Source organism: Pelophylax lessonae, assembly GCF_965119305.1.
Source record: "Pelophylax lessonae genome assembly, chromosome: 10".
Lineage (NCBI taxonomy): Eukaryota > Metazoa > Chordata > Amphibia > Anura > Ranidae > Pelophylax > Pelophylax lessonae.
Genome location: NC_138777.1, coordinates 7,092,149 through 7,111,023, shown reverse-complemented (window position 1 = coordinate 7,111,023; position 18,875 = coordinate 7,092,149). Strand labels below are relative to the sequence as shown.

General features: G+C 44.2%; 1 protein-coding gene across 1 annotated transcript in view; it reads right to left on the bottom strand.

The window, feature by feature from the left end:
* Positions 1–6,647: 6,647 nt before the first annotated feature.
* Positions 6,648–18,875, bottom strand: part of LOC309565492 (uncharacterized protein) — a gene marked incomplete at its 3' end in the record, with an annotated part of 74,963 nt that continues 62,735 nt past the window's right edge. Inside the window, exons 4-6 of the mRNA XM_082270462.1 lie at positions 14,416–14,856; positions 11,856–12,305; positions 6,648–6,775 (exon numbers count right to left, since the gene is read on the bottom strand). Coding sequence (XP_082126588.1) covers positions 6,648–6,775; positions 11,856–12,305; positions 14,416–14,856 — 1,019 coding nt within the window. The remainder of the gene's footprint in view (positions 6,776–11,855; positions 12,306–14,415; positions 14,857–18,875) is intronic.

Here is an 18,875-nt window from a genome sequence, read left to right as displayed (position 1 = left end):
CGGCTGGTGATTACGTCACTATCCTCCCCCGAAGAACAGAGTGGAAGCCACTGGGAAGAAGGACTAATGGAGTGCAAGCCTGTAAGCTTGTGGAGTCACGTCTGGTAGCCACGCCCCTGATGACGTCAAGCCTATGGCGAAACGCGTTGGGAGGTACCAGACATGATGTCACCACGCCCCCTTAGCCAGGTTCTATTCTATGAGTGCGGGGACGCCGCAGCTCCTGCAGTTATCAGCGGATTATGATTTGAACATGCCTGATTATCTTCTTACCCATGTGAGTGCACTTTTTAAAGTGGAGTTCCACCCTAATTTAATACTTACCTCCATCTTCTCGCTCCGGGTCACCTGAAAAAGAAATGGATAATCGCATATTTATTTATTTTTTTACTTACCTCGTAGGGAAGAAAATATACTTACCTTACTTCCTTCTTCCTCCTTCCTCGGCCGCGGCCCGTCGTCACTTCCTGGCTCTGCAATGATTCCTGGGAGCTGAACGTCATAGCTCCCAGGAATCATTGCGCCTGCACCGGCCCCGACGTCAGTTCCGGGTCGCGCGCGTCAACCCCTTCTAAACAGCTTCTGGGCATGCCCAGAAGCTGTGGAGGGATGACACACCTGCCCTGGAAGTGACGGGGCCGTTGCAGTGCATTGTGGGACCGAAGAGGACACTGAAGAGGACGCAGAAGAGGAAGCGCTGGCTTCAGCTGCCCACACCTGAGATGGCAGCATTTTTTAAGGTAAGTATTTCTTCTTACAGGTAAGTGCGACCCAGGGACAGTTCAGAGGCTATCCATTGTGGAATGCACTAGCCCTGACTGTCCCGGGGGTATTTGTATTGAAAAAACATTTCAGAGGCCGGAACTCCGCTTTAAGTTTTATTGAACTAACACTTGTAGCACAGAAATTTATTTGCTTTTTTTTTTTTTTTTTATTTAATCGTGGTCCCAACACGATGACAGCATGTTTTGTACGCCTGCGCCTTATGACATTTTCTGGATTTAGATCCTCCTGTCTGCTGTGCAGCTTGGTGTACAATTTCAGCATCTGCCGAGATGCTTTTTCCAGTGCTGCGGCCAGCGATACACATCTCCATCTCCCATCTCCACCTCCCAATCCATTATCAGCCCTCCAGGATATCCCAGCTATTCAACACCATTGCTGGATCCTGCCTAAGCTGAGGATTTATCCCGGACATCTCCATCTGCCGGCAAGTAGGCTGGATCAGCCGCTGGTTGCTCATACCGCTAATTGGAATATCTGGTTTGCATATTGTATTAGTTTTACTTTTTAGACTGTTTTATTATTATCCTATGCAGCTATGGGTTCAATAAATTTGTTACCATCAACTCTGTGGAAGTCTGTTAACCACTTCTGGACTGTAAGGTTTTACCCCCTTAATGACCAGGCCATTTTTTGCGAATCGGCACTGCGTTATTTTAACGGACAATTGCGCAGTCGCGCAAAGCTGTACCTAAAATAAAATTGATGTCCTTTTTTCCACAAATAGAGCTTTCTTCTGGTGGGTATCAGGACAATATCCCCCCAGACAATATCCCCCCGGAAAACATCCCCCTGGACATAGGGTTAGGGTTAGAGGGGGGATATTGTCCAGAGGATATTGTCCGGGGGGATATTGTCCGGGGGGATGTTGTCCGGGGGGATATTGTCCTAGAATCCTTTTGGTGGTATTTGATCACCTCTGCAGTTTTTATTTTTTTGCGCTATAAACAACAAAAAAAAAAGAGTGACAATTCTGAAAAAAAGAACAATATTTTTTTACTTTCTGCTATGTAACATTCCCAATAAAAAAAAAAATCAAATTTTTCATCAGTTTAGATTAATATGTATTCTGCTACACATTTTTGGTAAAAAAAAAAAAAAAAAATCACAATAAACGTATATTGATTGGTTCTCACATCTACAAACTAGGGGAAAGATTTATGACATTTTTATTTATTTATTTTTTAACTAGTAATGGCGGTGATCTGCAATTTTTAGCGGAACTGCGGCATTGCGGCGGACAAATCGGACACCTAACTCACATTTTTGACACTTTTGAGGGAGCCAGTGATGTTACTACAGTGATAAGTGCTAAAAGTATGCATTGTTACGGTATAAATGTCCCTGGCAGGGAAGGGGTTAACACCAGGGGTGGCCAAAGGGTTAAGTGTGCTCCTAGGGAGTGATTTCTAACTGTTTGAAGGTTGTATTCACTGAAAGAACACAGGATCTCTGTGTCCATCACTGACAGAACAAGGGTCCGCCAGACACACTGATTGGCTCCTGCTGTGGCCTATCGGCGTGCACGCACCCCCACTAGCTGTTACACTAAGCGACATACAGGTGTGTCGTTTTGCGTAACAGAGCCAACCTGCCGCAGTAAAACCACGGCGCCTGGTCGCCAAGTAATTAATTACAAGACTGTGGCTCAGAGCCAATGACTATACACATTCCAGTTTGCTTCAGCCCAGTTCTAAGTGCTATAAGAAATCATTGTTGCTATCCTAGTGGCTCAGATCAGAGGAGAGGTCTGATCATCCATATGAATGAGCCCAAAGGGTAGAAGAGAGCAATGAAAATAATTAGGGCTCGTTAAGGTAAACTAATGGATAATAAGGCATTAAATAGGACAACAAATATTTTTTTACTTCTCAGGTTGTTTTAAAAGACATCATCTGCAGACTGAAGCTCATCAATTTGACATGCAAATGAGCATTTAATGACATTACATTAAATTTAAAAGCCACTTGCTGGTAGAGACAGGTGTGTACAATCAAACAGAGTATACAAACAGTTATAGTTGTGTAACCAGGTTGGTAGGCAACTAATTAGGGATGGGGGAGGGAAAGGGAGGGGAATATGACACTTTAAAAGGGGTTATCTATGTATCCAAGAAGATTAAAAAAAGAAAAAAAAAACATCTATGAATACTTAGTAGCTACAATTTTCCAGAATAATAATAGTATAACCCGTATACCATGTAAACCTACCTAGACAAAAAGACCGCAGAATTATACTACAGGTTCAACTAATAACTCCAAGAAGCAAGTGCCTTCCAATTTTTTTGGAATCCCCCAACCCCTCCCATGGCCCAATTCAGTCTGCTTCCCCCCCCCTCCTTTCTCCCCTGTCCCTCCCCCCTTTTTTTCTGATATATTATGTTTAATGTATATTGATTTGTATTATTGTTCATTCTAGATATTGTGATTTTATACGATTTTGTCTGATAGGAATATATTCTTGGATCCTGAGGAAGCTCTGTTGAGCGAAACGCGTAGGTCCACAAGATGTACTTTAAACAGACATTGTTATATTTATATGACTATATATATATATTTTTGTTTGTTATATTCAATAAAACATGTATTATCCTTTTTTTTATAATCTTTGGTCTCTGTTGCTGATATATAGGCACATTTAAATCCCCATATTCAGTGTTTGGTAGATACCTCCCCTTCTTGTCATATTCCTCTCCCTTTCCCTCCCCCCATCCCTAATTACTCGCCTACCAACCTGATTACACAACTATTTCATACTTTACCCCTGGGGACAGTGCCAGTTTATTTACCGACAGACCATCTCTCTCCACACAATCTACAGTACATATACAAACAGTTACTCAATAATGGAAAAGGCAATATCAAAGGATTAATCAACAAATCTGAATAGAAATTTACAGTCATATATGATAGATAAAGCCATTGCATCAATGCCACTCATGGGTGTTATCATCAAATGGTGACCATATCTACAAGGATGGCTAGGACACTGCATTTTCTTTTTATCCCATAAAGTGGGCAGATTTAAAAAAAAAAAAAGGGGGGGGGGAATGAGTAGGGGAGGAGAAAATTAAATAAATAATTAGAGAATCACTGGAAGGACGAGATGGAGCAAGACCTTTTGTTATCAGCAGGGTCCCAAACGGGCCTTTCCCTCATCTGAAAATATAAACATGTTCTAATGGATCTGTGTTTTGGAGTGGGTCTCTGTAAGGAGAGTCTAGCACTCCCTCCCCTCAGCATCCTGGTTTTGGCTGTGCCATTCTCCCTGTCTTTGTCTACCTGCAAGGTGATTGATGTGGTCAGACTCTGGGTGGAAACCAAACCTGTTATAAGTGAACTAAGCCTTCAGTCTCGTGCTTGTGATAGAGAGAGTTACGTGTGTAATTCCTGATCAAGCCCCCTGTCTGTTTGACTTGCTCTGCTAGTTTGGATTTCCTTGGACCGGATATTGGACTATTCCCTGAACTCAGCCTACCTTTTACCTAGACTGTCATAGAACAACTCTGCCTGTCTGCCAACTGCAAGTACCTGCTTGCTTTGCTCAGTTCGCGCCTGCCTTGGCATGGTGGCCAGGCCCTATAGCATTGTAAATATGACCTGGGGGCAACCGAGTAACGGTAGGCCTGCTTGCTTTGTGGGAAAGGGGGCTGCTGTAGGCGAAGAACACAGCCAGTTATAGTGTCTGACCACCTGATGGGGTAGAAGTGATAGTCTCATGCTTATTTTAGGATGAAAGTTCCAGGTTGCTACAAGGAATTAATAGGTGAAGGTAGAAAATAATGCGCTTCAATGGTGAACCAACAATAATAATGTGTAAAACATTCAAATCATGTAGGTGCAGAAATAATGCACAAAGTTGGAGGACTTCAAAACAATATGTAAACAAAATACAGTTCATCAATTAAAGTCCGTAATCAAACATGTGCAAATAAGTGGTGTATTCGGTGGTGAGTCCACACTGAAAATGGTGACTGTGTTCAAGTTCCAACGTAGTGAATGGCCTCTATCATGTAATTAACAAAACAGAGCCTCCAAGTAAAACTTGACAATGTGATAAAAAAATAACTCCCAGTGATAAAGATGGACTCTTACCAGAGATGATGGAGGTAAAAACTTCAAGCAAAGTAGGTAGATGATCCCGTGTTAGCAGGACTGAAGGGGAGGGGCACTCTCCTTGAGGATCCTCCCGATCACATCCACCCACAGCATCCAGATAAATACACTTGGTGTGGCTCAAGATGAAATGGCCCAAAGATTCCCAAAAGAAAGAAAGGGACTAATAGTGCATTATACTTTAAAGCCAAATTTAATAAAGGCGAATACACTTACAGCAATCCAAGTTAAAAAGATGCAACATAAGCTGAAGAACGTCACGGCCGCCTGCAGAACGGTTGCGTGACAAAGTGAAAGCGCGATCAGCTCCTTCCGATGGGTTTCCACACAAGGGAATCTTTGGGCCATTTCATCTTGAGCCGCACCAAGTGCATTTTTCTGGATGCTGTGGGTGGATGTGATCGGGAGGATCCTCAAGGAGAGTGCCCCTCCCCTTCAGTCCTGCTGACACGGGATCATCTACCTACTTTGCTTGAAGTTTTTACCTCCATCATCTCTGGTAAGAGTCCATCTTTATCACTGGGCGTTATTTTATTATCACATTCTCAAGTTTTACTTGGAGGCTCTGTTTTGTTAATTACATGGTAAGAGGCCATTGACTACGTTGGAACTTGAACACAGTCACGATTTTCAGCGTGGACTCATCACTGAATACACCACTTGTTTGCACATGTTTGATTTCGGACTTGAATTGATGAACTGTATTTTGTTTACATATTGTTTTGAAGTCCTCCAACTTTGTGCATTATTTCTGCACCTACATGATTTGAATGTTTTACACATTATTATTGTTGGTTCACCATTGAAGCGCATTATTTTCTACCTTCACCTATTAACATATTTTTTCTAGTGCTGCTTCTACTTGCTGATTTGCACACCTTTCTATTACTTCACACTGCTACAAGGGATTGCTATGCTTTTCATACTTTCTTGAATAATCACTAAGCTCTTGTAAGAGCTTGTTCCTGTTCCTGCTTCACTCTCTGGGGAAAGAGAGGTTTACCCACAGGAACCTGGAGCCTTGTCGTAGGTCCAGGGTGGGTAGGAGATGGCGAGACCCCAACCAAGCTGCGGCGGTTTGTGGGGTCTGTGATGGTTATGGTGTCTGATGGAGTGCTTGGAGCCCTCGGGAAGCACTAGGAGCATCCGTCAACGGAGGTACCCAGTTGGGGTGACAGTTGATCCATTACACAGGTCTTTCATCTGATTTAATTATTTTAGGTATTATTTTAGGTAGGTCTTTCCATCTCCAAGGGATGCACAATTTGGTTTCTTGTAGGTTTTGGTTTGGATATCAGAAACATGGAGAAGGAAGAATGATGGATCCTCTGTGAGAATACTGTATAGTCAGTGCATTTTTTTTTTGTGAAATTCTCCGTACTTCTTTCCAGAAGTGTTCTAAATTAGGACAGGAACAAAATATGTGTAACATGGTCCTCTGTTCCTCCTTCTGGCATCTCTCCAACAGCGTTCTGTAACTGTGGGAAAGTATATATGAAGAACATTTGGTTTGTGATACCTCCTTGCAATTATCTTGAAGTTATTCTCCTGCCATTTTGACAGCTGGGATTTGCTGGCGCCTGTCAGAGGGAGGGGTGACAGTGGGGCAGGAGGACAGGCAATGCTTTTCTTTCAATTACTTTTTTTGGGTGTGGTACATGCCCAGTGTCGGACATGAAGCATTTTCATCGCTGTCCTCCTTTATAGCCTATGATATATTCAGGATTCCGCCACTGAAATTGTAGTAAACTAAAAATCAGCAGGTTTTTCTACGAAGGAAAAGCAGATATAACTGTAGGCTAAATACATATCCAAGATTTTATCACTAACTTGCACATTCCACCTTCTCCATCTTCTCCATAAACTGGGTTTATCACCTGAAAATTAATGAATATGTTAATTATTAAAGTTTTCGTATATAGAATAGATTACAAATAGATTGGTGAGCTGGTTGGAGGGGGTTTGGTTTTTAATACTGCACCATTTATTTTATTATTATGCAGTACAGCATCAAGTCACAAAACATTTATTGTAATTTCAAACACATTCTACAGACCATAGATGGGATGAGATTTAAAGTGGCTCTAAAGCAGGGGTGGGGAACCTTTTTTCTGCCAAGGGCCATTTGGATATTTATAACATCATTCGGGGGCCGTACAAAGTTATCAACTTAAAAATGAGCCTGTTATATTTGGTCAAACATTTAATTAATTCACCCCTAATGTGATGGCTGCAACTGCTTCTCTTTGGTGAGGTGTGTGATGTTAGCTGGTATTGATGATGCTGCTACTCCCAACTGGTTTTCCAGGTTTGCGTCGGTCAGTCTGGTGCGCTGTCGACTCTTTGTGGTGGTAAGTTTTGAAAAGAACTGCTGGTGGGTACTGCTGGCTGAAACTGCTGGTGGGAAATGCTGGCTGGTACTGCGGGTGGGAAATGCTGGCTGGTACTGCGGGTGGGAAATGCTGGCTGGTACTGCTGGTGGGAAATGCTGGCTGGTACTGCTGGCTCAGGCTGGCATTGCTTTTTGGCACTGCTGTGGGTACTGCTGGCTCAGGCTGGTGCTGCTGGGGGGAAATGCTGGCGTGAGACTCAGGAGCGGAGCCGCGCTGGAGGAAGATAGATGCAATTCTTCCTGTATTGGTCACAGGTGGAGTGCTTTTGAAATCACTCTGCCTGTGACTCAGACTGTCAGGACGGAGCCCGAACTATACAGGAAATATTGTCTCCATTCTGACAGCTCAGCTGAGAGACACAGACTCAGCGGCAGCCTTGGGGGCCAGACCAAATGATTTTGCGGGCCGCGTACGGCCCTTGAGCCATAGGTTCCCCACCCCTGCTCTAAAGCCATGACATTTTATACCTTATTACATTTCTCCCTCAGTCCAGTGCTGTGCCCATCTGTAGCAGCTCCCTCCTCTCTCTCTGCTTACAAAGGCAGCCAATGGCTCCTGCTGCCGTCAATCAAATTCTGTAAGCAGAGAATAGGCGGCAGGGCAGAGCCACACTGTCTGTGTCTATAGACACACACACACAGTGTGGCTCAGGAGTGAACCAGCACCTGGGCCCCCATAGAAAGCCGGATGATGAGGAGGAGCCAGGAGCGCCAACAGGACACCCCAGAAGAGGAGGTTCGGGGCTGCTTCGTGCAAAACCCTTGCACAGAGCAGGTAAGAATAACATGTTTGTAATTTTTATTAAAAAAATCGTAACCTTTACAGCCCCTTTAAATAGCATGCCTTGGGGATACCCTGATCCTGCCTGTGAAGGTTGCAAATGTACAATAAATAAAATAAAAACTTTCTAATGCCCTACTGCCAAAAAATGAAAATGAAAATAACAAACACCCCACTATAAGCTGCTGCAAACACCATTCCCACATCAGAAACAAAATAAATATTAAAAGTGAGATAGTTGGGTAGCAGTATTTTTTATTGCTTATATACAAAAAATTTTTGGCACATATTTTTTTATTTACTGGTTTGGTTGATTACAATTATATCGGGATTTGTTAGCAGCACAGCACTACTTTTACTATATATATATATATTTTTTTTTTTTTTGCATATGTACATTGTATATAACCATCTATAGCAAAACTGATATTTGCAATGAAAAAAAAAATGTTTTATATTGCCAGTAAATTACAGTTCCGGCTGCTTACTTCTGTTTGTAAAGATAGCAGCCAAGTATTCCCTTCATTTATAGCAGACCCTTATGAGAGTCTGGTATAGATGATAATAGGGGGACCCCACCCCCAGGAATGGTTTGGGGTTTCGTTAAAAAATACTTACCAGACCCTTATCTTTGAGGATGAACTCCCACACAAACAAGAAAAAAAACAAAACAAAACATGGGGTCCCCTCAAAAACCCATATCAGACCCTTATATATGCATGCAGCCTTGCTGGCCAAGAAGAGGGAAGAAATTTGTTTGCGCACCCCCTTCCTAAACTATATCTGACCATATGCCCATAACATGGGATTTACCTTGCCAGGAGGGATCCCCTCGTCAAAGCATTTTGTCCCCATGTTAGTGAGGACAAGGACCTCTTCCCTCAAACCCTGGCCCGGTAGCTGTTGGAATCTGCAGGTGGGGGCTTATCACTTTAATAATAAGCCCCTCCCCCAGATTCCACCAATAATTTTAATCAATAAGGGGTAATTACTTACCCTACTCATTCACAAAAATGTATAAGGCGTGAAAAAAAACACACTTTTAGACAAGTTCTTTATTAAAAAAAAAAATTAAATAAATAAATTTGAAATTTTGTGTCCCGATCATGTGGCCAGTGATGTAGAATCAGGTCAATCATGGTGACTGACACCCGATGCCCAAGGAAAGAAAAAAATCTGATGACTGAGGAACACAACTGTCCCCGACAACTGTTTATGCCAAATAACAAATCTCAAGTACCACTGCTAAAAGTAAACAAATGGGCATGATCTCCAGGGGGATGTCATTAACTAAATAAGATCATTATTATTGTCCAAATATACAGTAGCCATGTCAGTGACAACTTCCTGTCAATATTTGCTAAGAAAGCGTTGGGTGCCAGCAACCGACATATCCTTAGCAACCAGTAACGTCACCCGACACCATCCTTTTACTGCCCAAGAGTTACTGGTCATGTAGCCATAATTGGACAATAATGTAAGTGTTACCCTTGCTCCTTTGTTTACATGGCTGAGGGCTCTCTGCAAATAAATGGGTGGGACTGGGTGGCGTTACTGGTTGCTAAGGACCACTATTGAGTTGAGTATCAAGTTGTCAAAGAGAGTAGTGGTAAAAATACTGCTATTAAATATGATATCCATCTCCTGCAGAAAAGATAAAAAGTCCGGCGTTTGGATGAATGGCCCAGCAGCCAAATGGTTTGGTCTGAATGTGCAGTATATATATATAACATTACATAGTTACATACATAGTTAGTCTGGTTGAAAAAAGACACAAACGCCATCTTAGTTCAACCAAGAAAAAGGGGAAAACAAAACAAAAGAAAATCTTTTTTTCAACAATCCCCTATACACAATCTTATAGCCAGGGCTTTTTTCAGCAGGAACGTGGGGGAACACAGTTCCGGCACCTCCAGCACTGAATGTATGTAAAAGCAAGGGGTGTAGGGTGTGTTGGAGGGTCTCTTGATGCTGGCTGCTTAGGGATCTATTGTCATTGGTAGGGATCTTTTATAGTGTGAGGGTCTGTTGTTGCTGCTGGGGGATCTATTGTTGCTGGGGGTCTTATGTTGTTGGTAGGGATCTCCTGTTGAGATAGAGGTCTATTGTTGGCTGATCTATTGATACTGCTTGCTGGGAGAGCTGTTGTTGCTACTGGAGGGGGTCTAATGTTACTGGGTGGATCTTTTATTGTAAAGTGATAAAAATTGCTGACACTGGACATCTTCAGCCAATGATTACTGCCACATCCCTTTGAAAATGTAGAAAAAAGTATTGTGAAGGTGTTCCTCACCTGTACCAATCCCTAGATTGGCCCCTCAAGGGGAAATGTACAGTGATAGAACTTCCAGACCTGGGACTTTGAAGGCAGCGATCTTAATGGCATAAAATAGATAAGTATAAAAACCACAATTTAAAAAGGTATAATTTTATTGTTTGAATAATTAATCAATTGTTTAAAAAACAACGATGCAAAATAGCATCAAGGGGTATAAACACAATACAGAATAAATACATGAGATTGTGAACCAGAAAACATGGTCAGGAGGTCACAAGTGGGTGGATCTTTTGTTGCTGGGTGAGGTATTTTAGTGTGCGTGGGAGGTGGGTAGGGGGTGGAACCAAGGAACAGTGCTCAGAGGTGGGTAGTGGGTGGAGACAAGGGGTGAATCAGAAGGGGGGGAGTTCCTGCACCTATTTGCCAAGAAAAAAAAGCCCTGCCCATAGCCATATTTGATCCAGAGGAAGGCAAAAAAAACCCTAATAAAGCATGAACCAATTTGCTCCAGCAGGGGAAAAATATTCTTCCTGATCCCCCGAGAGGCAATCGGATGATACCCGGATCAACTTTACCTATAAATATTAGTATCCAGGTATGTTCTGTTCATTTAGGAAAGTATAAAGGCCTTTTTTAAAGCAATCTACTGAGCTGGCCAGAACCAGCTCTTGAGGGAGTCTATTTCCGTATTTGTAGATGAAATCTATTTTCCTCTAGAGATAAAGAGCGCCCCCTTGTCCTCTGTGATGACCTTAAAGTGAATAACTCAACACCAAGTTCACTATATGGACCCTTTATGTATTTATACATGGTGATCATATCCCCCCTTATGTATTTATACATGGTGATCATATCCCCCCTTATGTATTTATACATGGAGATCATATCCCCCCTTATGTATTTATACATGGTGATCATATCCCCCCTTATGTATTTATACATGGAGATCATATCCCCCCTTATGTATTTATACATGGAGATCATATCCCCCCTTATGTATTTATACATGGTGATCATATCCCCCCTTATGTATTTATACATGGAGATCATATCCCCCCTTATGTATTTATACATGGTGATCATATCCCCCCCTTATGTATTTATACATGGTGATCATATCCCCCCTTATGTATTTATACATAGAGATCATATCCCCCCCTTATGTAATTATACATGGAGATCATATCCCCCCTTATGTATTTATACATAGAGATCATATCCCCCCTTATGTATTTATACATGGAGATCATATCCCCCCTTATGTATTTATACATGGAGATCATATCCCCCCTTATGTATTTATACATGGTGATCATATCCCCCTTATGTATTTATACATGGAGATCATATCCCCTCTTAATCTCCTCTTCTCAAAGGAGAATAAACTCAGTTCCTCTAATCTTTCCTCGTTTCTGAGCTCCTCAATTCCTCTTATCAGTTTGGTTGTCCTTCCTAATGATCATTATGAAATATACATTTCTTCAGGTACAGATAAGCAGATCTCACCTTTGAACAAATTCAGAATTTGATGTCTATAGACAGGCCACGGCAGGGCAGCATGAATAACTTCCACAGTAAGTACGGCACCGTCATCTTTATCTGCAAATAGAGTTAGAGAAATTCTGCAATAACATTCGTAGCTTCCATCGTCTGTTTCTGTCATCTTCACGTCCATTTCCATTGGTGACGTTGTATTATTCACAGCGTCTTCCAGCTGAGGGTCTTTTTTAATAAAATCTCCATTCTGATGGCTGGCAATACTTATGTCCTTACTCAATGGATGGTCCACAGATACCCATGAGTGGATGAGACAATTTTTTATGTCATTACATCTTTTCAGATATACATTTATGTGAATTTCTTTCAGTCTAAATTCTTTTATATGACAGGATAGAGTTGTTTTTTTCTTGTAAGGAATCCACCCATCCCCACTGATGTCTGATACAATAGGTATACCTATAAAACAATGAGATGGAGTAATAATAATTTTAATATCATATCCTCAATATCCCCCCAACAGTCAGGATAAGGCTGGAGATAGGGTGTAGGGAACTGTGGGATACTCCAGCACTAAGACTTCATAAGTAGTCTATTATTGGTTGGTCAGTAATAGCTATTGTTTGTATTGCATGGCTGGATCTAGCCCACCCCAGCAACCTCTCAGATTTCAGTTGCGCCCCCCCCCCCCTCCAGGCTTTCCACTCACAATCCCCCATCCACACCTGACTCTGTGCCCAGCTGTCTCCAATCCCTGCACTGTACATACACAGCCTGGGCACAGGCAGCAAGAGCTCCTCCTCTGTGCTTCCCCATACAACACAGAGCTGAAATCTGATTCTCTTTCACACGGCTATGATCTACACTTTGTGTAGCTGGTTACTACAGCCACGCTGCCTTTCTGACCGGGGAATTTCACAGGTCAGAAGTGCAATATAATCACCAGCTACACACAGTGCAGATCACAGCTACATAGTTACAAAGTTGGTAAGGTTGGAAAAAGAAAACCTTAACCAGCTGTGTGAATTGGATTTCAGCTCTGTGAAACCTTGCTGCCTCTGCCCAGGCTGTGCATGTATAGTGCAGGGATGGGAGCTATGGTGGGTGCCCTGTCAGCAGTCACCCCTGTCCTATATCCTTCCAACGGTGACTCCTGTCCTCTATCCTTCCAGAGGCGACCCCTGTCTTCTATCCTTCCAGCAGTGACCCCCTGTCTTCTGTCCTTCCAGAGGTGACCCCTGTCTTCTATCCTTCCGGCAGTGACCCCTGTCCTCTCTCCTTCTGGCAGTGACTCCTGTCCTCTATCCTTCCAGAGGTGACCCCTGTCCCCTATCCTTCCAGCGGTGACTCCTGTCCTCTATCCTTCCAGAGGCGACCCCTGTCTTCTATCCTTCCAGCGGTGACTCCTGTCCTCTATCCTTCCAGAGGCGACCCCTGTCTTCTATCCTTCCAGCAGTGACCCCTGTCCTCTCTCCTTTCAGTGGTGACCCCTGTCCTCTCTCCTTGCAGTGGTAACCCCTGTCCTCTCTCCTTCCAGCGGTGACCCCTGTCTTCTGTCCTTCCAGAAGTGACCACTGTCTTCTATCCATCCGGCAGTCACCCCTGTCCTCTCTCCTTCCGGCAGTGACTCCTGTCCTCTATCCTTCCAGAGGTGACCCCTGTCCTCTATCCTTCCAGCAGTGACTCCTGTCCTCTATCCTTCCGAAGGTGACCCCTGTCCTCTCTCCTTCCAGCAGTGACTCCTGTCCTCTATCCTTCCAAAGGCGACCCCTGTCCTCTCTTCTTTCCGTGGTAACCCCTATCCTCTCTCCTTCCAGCAGTGACAACTGTCCTCTATCCTTCCAGTGGTAACTCCTGTCCTCTATCCTTCCAGCGGTGATCCCTGTCTTCTATCCTTCCAGCAGTGACCCCTCTCTTCTATCCTTCCAACGGTGACCCCTGTCTACTATCATTCTATCGGTGACCCCTGTCCTCTATCCTTCCAGTGGTGACCCCTGTCTTCTATCCTTCCAGTGGTGACCCCTGTCCTCTATCCTTCCAGCGGTAACCCTTGTCCTCTTCCCTTCCAGTGGTGACCCCTGTCTTCTATCCTTCCAGCGCTGACTTCTGATCTCTGCACTGCCAGCGGTGACCCTTGTCCTCTGCCCTGCCAGTGGTGACTCCTGTCCTCTCTCCTGCCAACGTTGACCCCTCTACTCTCTCCTGCCAGCGGTGACCCCTGTCCTCTGCCCTACTGATTCCCAGTACACTGCCTTACCAATTCCTGCAAATTCCCCTGCTGACCGATGTACCCTGTCCGAAAAACGTATATCCACGGTGCACTGGCCTACAAACTGCTGATCATTTCTACTGCTTTGCTGACCCCCTGTAATTTTCCCTGCTGACCTCCCATCCTCTGCCCCCTGACATTTTTTTACTGCACCCCCACATCGGATAGCCTAGATCCGTCCCTGTTGTATTGTTATAATAATTCTGAAGTTATAGAATAAAAGTGTGTGCTGTGACCAGAGATCTCCTTTAGAACTTCATAAAACACATTCTCAGTAACTAAAGTTTAACCACTACTCACCGTCATACACATTCAGAGTTCTGCGTACAGAGATGGGCCATTGTAGGGTAGCGTGTTCCACTTCAACAACAAGCAGCGCCATGTCATCTGTATCTTTATTTAGAGTTATAGTAATGGAGCAGAGACACTTGTATGTTCCACTACAGGATTTTATCCTCTGAACTTCCAATTTCCCAGCTAACAATGTACTACTTTCAGCACCTTCTTCTAGCACAGACAGACCATTGGAACTATTGTTCCTCTGCACTCCAGCTATTGAGGATTTCCTGCCTGTGGATTTCCAGGAGGCAATAAGATGTTGTTTTATGTCATTATGTCTTTTAAAATAAACATTTATCTGGATTTCTTTTTTTCTGAAATCTGTTATCTGCCAGGTTAGAGTTGTCTCCCTCATATGAGGAATACATTGATCTCCTGAGATCTCAGATATAGTTGGTTTACCTAGAAGACAATGAAAAGGAGTAAAATACATTTCCATTTCATATAACTCTATAGACCATTAGAAGGTATGTATTAATTTATAATAAGAAACATAATAGAATTTACCAGTTCCCGACCACGCTATACTCAAAAGACAGCTACAGAGCAGCTTTCCGGTTCTTAGAGGACAATCATAAACATCCTCCCATGTGTGCACCTTCCACTCTCCCCCTGGGGCGTGCATCAGGTGCGCTCCATGACCGCTGTGTTCTTTGGACACAGCTGATCACAGATTGGGGTTTAAAGGCCAATCACAGCAGCCCTTACTAAGTGATCAGCTGTGCTCAATCACAGCTGGTCACATTTAAATAGACTTGCCGGCTATTGGCATTCCTTCCCTCAAACGCTGTCTCTGTGTGAGGAAGGGAGAGACGATAACCAGCAAGTCTGACAGGGCACAGTGAGTACATTGTTTACACCAGGGATCCTCAAACTACAGCTCTCGAGCTGTTGTGGAACTACACATCCCATGAGGCTTTGTAAACCTTATGGGCCATACACACTATAAGATTTTCTGAAGACTTTTTCCTTTAGACTTACCAAAACCATATAATATGAGGTCAAACCTAAACACTTTCAATTTGTATGCAATATGGCAGGCCCTTGCACTACATAGAAAAGGTAAATCTGAAGGAAATCTATCCACAAAAGTTGGATAGTGTGTATCCAACTTTAGACATTCACAGACATGACTAGCCATGATGGGAATTGTAGTTCCTGAACAACTGGAGGGCCATAGTTTGAAGACCCCTGGTTTACACGGATAATCATGGCCCTGATCATCAGTACCCTGATTATCACTGCAGCCCCATCAGTATAGTTTATCAGTGCCCATCTGTGCAGCTTATCAGTGCCCTGATTATCACTGCAGCCACATAAGTGCAGCTTATCAGTGCCCATCAGTGCTACCTATCAGTGCCCATTAGCACAGCATGGTCAGTTCCGCCTCATCAGTGCCCATCAGTGCAGCCTATCAATGTCCATCAGTGCTGCCTCATTAGTGCAGTATCATCAGTGCCGCCTCACCAGTAGTGATGGACGAACCGGGGCGGTTCGCGAACGTTATTCGCGAACTTGCTCAAATGTTCGCGAACCGCAAGTTCGCGGCAGGCCCCATTGACTATAATGGCAGGCGAACATTAGAAACCTTCAGGTCATATTTACAGCCACAAAATACTTACTAGCTGTGCACAAATAGTCCCACTACATGGACACTGTCATAACAGAAGTATTAAGCAAGTCTGCGACCGACTAATAATGTAATAGCTCTCCCTAAATCAGCCAGAACTGACAGCAGCCGGTAAATACATGTCAAATACATATAGGGTCCATTCACACGTCTGCAAAATGTGTCCGCATCCATTCCACAATTTAGCGGAACGTTTACAGACCCATTGATTTTCGATTCCAGTATGAAAAAAATTAGGCATTCACAGGATAAAGTATTAAGTGTCGGCCATTACAGGCCCCAAAAATTAGCCCACATGCGTCCACCTGACAGCAAAGAACGTAGTATTCTGTGGCTAGAGGTACATTAGGCATTCACAGGATAAATAAGTAAGTGTAGCCCATTACAGGCCCCAAAAATGAGCCCACATGCATTCACCTGACAGCAAAGAAGGTTGTATTCTGTGGCTGGAGGTACATTAGGCATTGACAGAATACAGAAGTAAGTGTAGCCCATTACAGGCCCTAAATTACCCCACATGCTTCCATCTGACAGCAAAGAATGTTGTATTCTGTGACAGGAGGTACATTAGGCATTGACAGGATACAGAAGTAAGTGTCGCCCATTACAGGCCCCAAAAATTAGCCCACATGAGTACACCTGACAGCAAAGAACGTTGTATTTTGTGACTGGAGGTACATTGGGCATTGACAGGATATAGAAGTAAGTGTCGCCCATTACAGGCCCCAAAAATTAGCCCACATGCATTCACCTGACAGCAAAGAAAGTTGTATTCTGTGGCTGGAGATACATTAGGCATTGACAGGATACAGAAGTAAGTGTCGCCCATTACATGCCCCATAAATTAGCCCACATGCGTTCACCTGACAGCAAAGAACGTTGTATTCTGTGACTGGAGGTGCATTAGGCATTCACAGGATAAATACAGTAAGTGTCAGCCATTAAAGGCCCCAAAAATTAGGCATTCAACGGACATAAAAGGCCTTTTATGCAGCTGTATTTACCGAAGACAGGGACCATGAATTGTTATGGGTGGTGGCGGATATTTGTGGCCTGTCATGAGGAATTGGAATCAAACATGATCTACTGGTCACATGTGTTGAATTCCTCCATGATCCATGCCTCATTCATTTTTAGAAATGTGAGGTAGTCAACACTGTCTTGAGCTAGGCGAGTGCACTTATCGGTCACGATCCCCCTTGCTTCACTGAACGTCCTTTCAGACAGGACACTGTCCCAAGGGCAAGCCAAAAGTTCCATTGCAAATGGTGCAAGCTCTGGCCAGAGCTCAAGCCTGCCCACCCAGTAGTCCAGGGGTGCATCGACCGTTAACCCGATGTAGTCGGACACCTGTCGGTCTAGGCGTTCCCTGATGCTGGATCCGGAGTACAGCTGTTGATGGGTCGGCTGAAAGAATAATCTCATATCAGAAATGACCAACACATCTTTAAAACGCCCTCTTCTTGCAGGCGCTGTTGGATTGGTACCCGCAACTGTTTCTCTGTGAGTGGAAATTCCAACAGCCCTCTGTGATGGTGGTAACATTTCTGCCATTTTTTGTTTGTACCGGGGGTCTAAGCATGTTGCCACCCAGTACTGGTCCTTGACCTTTATGCTTTTTATACGGGGGTCCCTCTTAAAACACTGGCGCATGAAGGCCCCCATTTGCACTAAACTGGAAGCGGTGTAGTGGCCTGGCTCCTGCTCATCATCCAGGATAATGTTGTCCTCGTTCTCCTCCCCCCATCCACGGACAACAACAGGGTTCCCAGAAAGGTTTAAAGCATGCTCTTCTTGCTCCTCCTCATCCACCCCAGCACCATCCTCCTCTGACTCCTCTTCAGACTGCTGTTGTTGACTTGTCTCAGATGGAGTAGCCCCCCTGGGAGTTCATCCAGCATAGCGACTTCCTCATCTTCCTACTCCTGCTCCTTGACAGCTTGATCAATGACACGACCGCAATGCACGCTCCAGAAAGAAGGCGTAAGATACAATGTCCCTGATGGTGCCCTGGCCGCGACTGACCAGTTTGGTGATCTCATCAAATGGCTGCAAAAGTCTGCATGCATCTCGCATGAGCAGCCACTGGCGCGGTGAAAAAAACCAAGCTCCCCAGAACCTGACCTGCCGCAGAGTTTGTACAGGTAGTCGTTAACTGCACGTTTCTGCTGGAGCAGCCTATCAAGCATATACAAGGTTGATTTCCATTGCATCGGGCAATCACAAATAAGACGTCTGACGGGCAGGTTGTGTCGCTGCTGAATGTCAGCAAGGCAAGCCATGGCTGTGCAAGATCTTCTGAAATGGCCCAAGATTTTCCTGGCCTGCCGCAAGACGTCCTGGACCCTAGGATATTTGACAACGAATCGCTGCACGACCAAGTTCAGACATGGCACATGTGTAATTTTGCACACCACTTTACCAACTGTCAAATTGAGCGGTCTCAGCCACTGATCTGCCTGTGAACGCAAAGCTGAAAGGAGTGCAGGACCAGTGTGGCTCTTGGCTTCCAGGCACAACAGACGCAGCACAGCATGCTGAACTCCCCTCCTCTTCCTCTCTTGTGGGCACCCACGTGACATTCATAGACACATCATCATCGACGTCACCTTCCCCAGCACTAACATTAGAGATCTCAGAGTAGGCAGCAACAGTGGGGGCCAATCTCCTTAGGCTGATCTGGGTACTGTCGTCAGACTGCTGAGTGGCGGCTATTGCTACCTCCTCTTCCTGATCCGATGCCAAGAATGGCTGCGCATCGTAAATGTCTTGTGATGGATCGGAAAATAAC